The sequence below is a fragment of the Balaenoptera acutorostrata genome, chromosome 9 (genome assembly GCF_949987535.1).
Source record: "Balaenoptera acutorostrata chromosome 9, mBalAcu1.1, whole genome shotgun sequence".
Taxonomy (NCBI): Eukaryota; Metazoa; Chordata; class Mammalia; order Artiodactyla; family Balaenopteridae; genus Balaenoptera; species Balaenoptera acutorostrata.
In genome coordinates, this window is record NC_080072.1 from 98,241,748 (window position 1) to 98,247,020 (window position 5,273).

Genomic DNA, 5,273 nt, shown 5'->3' on the forward strand with positions numbered 1-5,273 from the left:
AGATGTGGCTGGGGGTGGGAGTGGAGAGGAGAAGGCATTCTAGGCAAAGGCAGCTCTGGCAAAGACACCAAAGAGGAACATGGTGGCAGTGAACATGGGAAGGGCCAGCCCACGGAACTGCTGACGCTCGTGACTGCTTCCTGGCTCCTGGGGCCAGTGAGATGAAGAATAGGTAAGGGGAGGGGGAGGGCCTGGGGGGGTCGGTGCTGGCACGGCCATGGGTCTGGGTGCCCAGCCAATGCCCAGACCAACCAGACTTGAAGCCAGATTTCTCGGCATCTTCTCCCTTATCGTTTCTGAATCAGCTGGAATCTGCCCCCAACGGAAACATGTAGAATCCAGGGTAAAGAAAGCCTTGCTAGCCAGTCAGACTACGGAAGTCAGGAAAACGAGGGGGAGGCAGAGAGGACAGGGAACACGTCAGAGGACCCAAAAAGAGGAAGTGGCCCAGTCTCAGTTCTGCTCCCAACTGAGGAGCAGAATGGAGGAAATACCCTCCATTCTCCCAGCCCTCGGCAGCTGTCCCTGTCTCCTAACCTGAAGCCACCAAACCGGGGGCCAAGACCACCTGGGCTCTGGGCCCCATCCTTTCAGTTTTTCCCAAGGCCCCTGAGTTCTGAGCACTTTCAGGGGCCTAGGACAGTCCTGCCGGGACTGCAGACCCAGGATCCACACTGAGCAGGGCATAGCTGAGAGTGTATTGAGGCTGGACACCCCCTGGGTTAGGAAATGGGGCTCAGCCCTCAGAACTGAAATGCAAGGAAGAAGGACACCAAAGTCAGCCCTTCCCCCGCAATAGGCCTTCAAGGAAGGGAGGGATCCAAAGTCACTGGGGGGCTCCTCCCCAGCCCCACCTACTCAGGAATAGAGGAGTTAGGGCCCAGCTGAAGACCTCCAAATCCAGAGATTTGGTTTATTAAGTTGGAGGCTGGCTACATTGAGAGAATGGCCCCCAGACCCTGGAGGGAAGTAAGGGGGTAGCAGCTATAAGTACCCTCTCCTTCCTTCCTTCCTTCCTTCCTTCCTTGGCAATCTGCTAGGACCCAAAGTGAGAAAGAAACCAGGCCTCAGGAAAGAGAGGATAGGAGGACAAATAACGTGACATCTCTCCTCCTCGCCTATCACGGTCCTGCGCTTCTGCATCTTGTCCGCCTTGTTGCTGGGACCTGGGCAGGGAGACCAGTGGCTGGTAGTTCTAACTGCAGTTTCAGCAGTGGCAGGGCCCCCTCAGGCCCTGCTCCATCCACAGCTGCCCCAGGAACTCAATCTCTCTGGATTGAACAACTCTGCATTAAGTACCTACTAAGCTGACATCCCAGTTCAGGCCCCAGCTGGGGTCCAGTAGGGCACAGACCGGAGGAAGGAGCGAGGACTCATGAACAAACTGTTCTCCTGTCACAAAGCTATACTTGGTTCTTGATTTCCCGTGTGCATTATCTGTTTTTTTCAGGCTAATCTTGGTTCCTCTTCCCCACTCTCACCATTTCTGGTCCACTTTCCACATCACAAGGCAGGCCTTGCATGGGAAATGGAGAACATGGGAGACTGAGCTTGCCACACCATGCCCACCCCATCACAGGAACCTAAAAACAAGAATGTGTTTCAAGACCGTTCTCAGCACTGCCCTCAAAATTGTTTGGGAGGCACCAAGGCTGGTCAGCAGCAGGGAAGACAGCCCCCGGTGGTGGACATGTGTGTGGGAGGGCATGAGGGGTTGGGGGACTTGCTGAAAGTGCCAGAATCAAATGCGAGTCAAGGCCTAAGCTCAGCCTTCAGCTCTTAGGGGAACTTGGCTTCTGGTAGGAAGGTTGAAAGTGCAATCACCCTCCCTCCCACATGACTTTGCCTATGGAGGATGTGACAGGTTTTCTGGCCCTTGTGTCAGTCCTGCAGGGAAGTGACTGGGGATGCCCCAGGTAACAGGCCCCACCCACACCGGCCAGCTGGGCACCTGGAACTCCGCCCACAGGCTCAGAGGCCTCCCGGGAACCAGCCCTTTCTCGCTGGGACACGGCCATCTCTGTTTCTGTGAGAAAGCCATTGTGACTCCACACACTCTGTCCCCAGAGGCCTGACTCTCCTGGGGGACTCTCATGCCACAGGCTGGTGGTGTCCCCAGAGAAGACTCCTCGATGTTCACAAGAGGGGGCCAGGCCAGGCCGTGAAGACCCAGGAGTGAAGGCAGGGGAGGCCGGGAGGGGCAGGCGCTGAGCCAGAAGCCTCCTCCTGCAGAAAAAAAAAAAAAGGGAAAGTGACAAAGAGATGAGTCTTGGGAAAGATTCCTCTAAACCATCACATCAGGGCAGAGGGAGGAACACACGGAAGAGGTGAGTGTGGAGTCCTGTGGGGAAGAGATGAGAGAGAAACTGAGGGTCTGTGAGGGACTGCTGGAGGGAGGAAATGTTTAGATGGGAGAAAGCAACTGTGCTGTGAAGAGGGATGGGCTTGAAGGCGGGAGAGGAAAGGTGTGACCAAAGGGTCAGCCAGCCAGGAAACAGGGATGGCTCCTGGGCTTAGAAAGTTCAGAAAGTTCAGAAGCTCTGCAGCAGTGCTTCTTGGAGAGGGTGGCCATCTGGAATCTTCATCTCAGAGCAAAGGGTTGAGATACAAAGCTCTATTCTAGAAATTTCCATCTGATCAGAAATAAAACTTCCCCAGGAAAGAAAGGCAGGACATGGATCCAGTGGAAAAGGAGCGGCCCAGGGCTAGCAGGAGGTGGGGAGTGGGAGACAGCATGACCCCAGGCCTTCATTCCTGAGATCATCCCCTACAGCACTCACTCTCCAGAAGGCGGGGGATGAACCAAATCATCTCCGGGTTCCAAGCAGTCCTTGGTGCTAGGCTTGGGGTGCCTGGACCATCTGAGGACCACACTGGGACATCAGACTCACTCAGCTCAGCAACCTTCCACTCACCTCTCTGGGGCTCCAGAAAGCTGACGCTCCCCTCATCAGACCAGTCTGTTGGAGAACTTCATGTAGCCGCCTTCTGGACTGCTGATGCGGCCACTGATGGTGAAGGGTGGACCCATCTCCAGATCCTTCATGTTCCTGAGAAAGATGAGCCAATCAAGTTACTGGGGCTGAGAACCAGGCCTCTCCCTGGGACCAGAGCATGGGAAGAACTTCTGGCAGTGACTCACTGACTCACTGGCTTATCTTCCAGAATCAGCGTTACCCCATCTCTCAGGCCAGATGAGAAGCTGCCATGTGACAAAGAGCAGATGAGATGACTTATCACAAGAGGAGTTTCCAAATCTCACACCCTGAATGCCTGATTGTCTTCATTTGACGGCATGTTATGCCTGAGATTAAATTATTTGTAATCAGGCAGGTGTCCACCACAGACAGTGAAATGCTTGAAGACAGAAGCTATGCCCAGTTATCTTTGTACCCTTAGAAACTAACACCACAATACCTGCTACAATAGATCTTTACCGAATACATGATGAGTGAATGAATAAATGAATGAATGGATGGATGGATGGATGTTGCCTGCCCAGGGGTGAATGCTCAGAGGAGCACTGTCATTTGGATCTTACATGGTCCTGTCCATGTTCAAGTTTTCGTTCATGGAACTTTCTAAATGGACCCTGGCTCCTTCCTTTTCTCTTGTTTGTTTAGGGACATGGGGAGGAGACAAGGAAGGAAAGCAGTAAATTTGAGCTCCATCTTTGATTCTTTCTCAAGCATACCGAACCCCCCATGCCCATCCCACCCAGATCTGCCCTGAATCTACTCACCGGATTTGGTACAAGTTGAAGACAAAATTAGGCCCTAGAAAGACAATCGGAAAAGAGAGGGTTAGTACCTCCAGGGAGAGCGGCCCGTCACTCTTCTGGGAGCATCTAGTGCTCCCTCAGCCCTGTCTGGAAGGTGTGGGGTGGCTAGGCAGGGCTGCAGGATGCCATGGGAAGTTCCCAGTCCTGCAGCGTCTGCTTCCTGCCCCAGACCCATGGGTACACCCCTTCTTCCCAGACAGAACCACCAGTCTTTGAGGCTAGATCCTGCCACTGGGGTTCCCTCCATCAGGGGCACTGATTACTCTGGGCAGGAGGCTTGAATCCAGACTCCACCACTTTCCAACTCTGTGACTTTAGCCTCACATCCTCATCTATAAAAAAGAGAGACTAAGAATTTCATCTTCGCATGGAATTTTTTTAAAAAAATCATACTAGGCACAAGTGCATTGGCACATAGTAGGTGCTCAACAGACATCTGTGGAAGCTGTTGAACTTAACTGCAGATCTGGGAGATGTGCTCTGCCTCTCAGCACTCCAGCATGCCCTCCCAGTTCTCCTGGGTCCCATGGGAAGTGCAGATGTGGATTAGAGTTGGGAGCACCCCAGCAAATTCCAGGAGACGCCCAGTGAGGCTGAAGCATCAGCAAGCTTAGGAGAGAGTCCCAGGAGAGGGCAGGGCAAGAGAGGCTCTAGGAGCCAGGGTAGAACACAGCTGGAGCTTGGCCTGTCTAGCCCATCGCCCTCAGCCTTGAGGCCCACACAGGCCTGGGAGGTGGACTCCTGTGAGCTCTGAAGGAAGAGGAAGCTGACTGCTTGCTGGGGGAGGAGAAGAGCCTCCACTCCCTCAATAAAGGCCCCACCCGCCCGCCCCCCTCCCCCCGACACCTCAAGTCTTCAACCACTGCGGCCACCACAGGAAATATTTTTGCATGACTCCGTGCTGAAGAGTTTGCAGCCCCACCTGGCCTGGCCAAATGCCACAGGAGAGGAGGGACTGGGCTGAGCCTGGGTGACAGGGTCCAGCGCTCACTCACCCTCCCAGCAGTACCCACGCTGGTACCACTTGGCCAGGCTGTAGCCCAGGATGGACACGAGCAGCAGCGAGACCCCCAGGCAGAGGAGCAGGCCCAAGGTGCTGATGGAGTCGTCACCTGCAGAGAGACACACATCCTTCACCCAGCTGCCCAGAGCCCTCTCGCGGCCCCGTATGCCAACTGACTGCATCATGTTCCAAATTTCCTCTCCTCCCTCCCCACTGCCATCAAAATGACTGTCCCCTAAGAATCTGGATCCTGGCCAGCTAGTTCAGCTAAGTCATGCTAAGATGTGAATGTCTGATACCTGATTTTTTACAGTCAGCTTGTTTTTCCAAAGTAACAGTCCTCTAACAGTAGAGATAATTTGGAGCTGGGAAGCCTTCCTGAAGCTGCCAGGCTTTCTATGTGTTGAAAAAGGCACTGCTGTTTGGGGAGAAGCCCAGGACGTCTCTCCTCTGCATGAAGCAGGAAGGGCAGCCTGGAGGGCCCCCGAG

At 54.1% G+C, this 5,273-nt stretch overlaps 1 protein-coding gene across 1 annotated transcript; it reads right to left on the reverse strand.

Annotated features, from left to right (window-relative positions):
- Positions 1–2,950: 2,950 nt before the first annotated feature.
- SMIM35 (small integral membrane protein 35) lies at positions 2,951–4,969 on the reverse strand. Its single transcript, XM_028162456.2, has 3 exons — positions 4,777–4,969; positions 3,743–3,776; positions 2,951–3,050 (listed from the first exon to the last, which is right to left on the reverse strand). Exons 1-3 carry the CDS (start codon positions 4,967–4,969, stop codon positions 2,951–2,953), a joined length of 327 nt encoding a protein of 108 aa, XP_028018257.2.
- Between the last annotated feature and the right edge of the window lie 304 nt (positions 4,970–5,273).

Bases quoted from the DNA above. Each gene is read 5' to 3' on its own strand.
- SMIM35 (XM_028162456.2), bottom strand. From the start codon at position 4,969: ATGATGCAGTCAGTTGGCATACGGGGCCGCGAGAGGGCTCTGGGCAGC. The intron at 3,777-4,776 runs GTGAGTGAGCGC...TTGTCTTTCTAG, and splicing joins GCGTGGGTACTGCTGGGAGG to GGCCTAATTTTGTCTTCAAC. The intron at 3,051-3,742 runs GTGAGTAGATTC...CATCTTTCTCAG, and splicing joins TTCAACTTGTACCAAATCCG to GAACATGAAGGATCTGGAGA.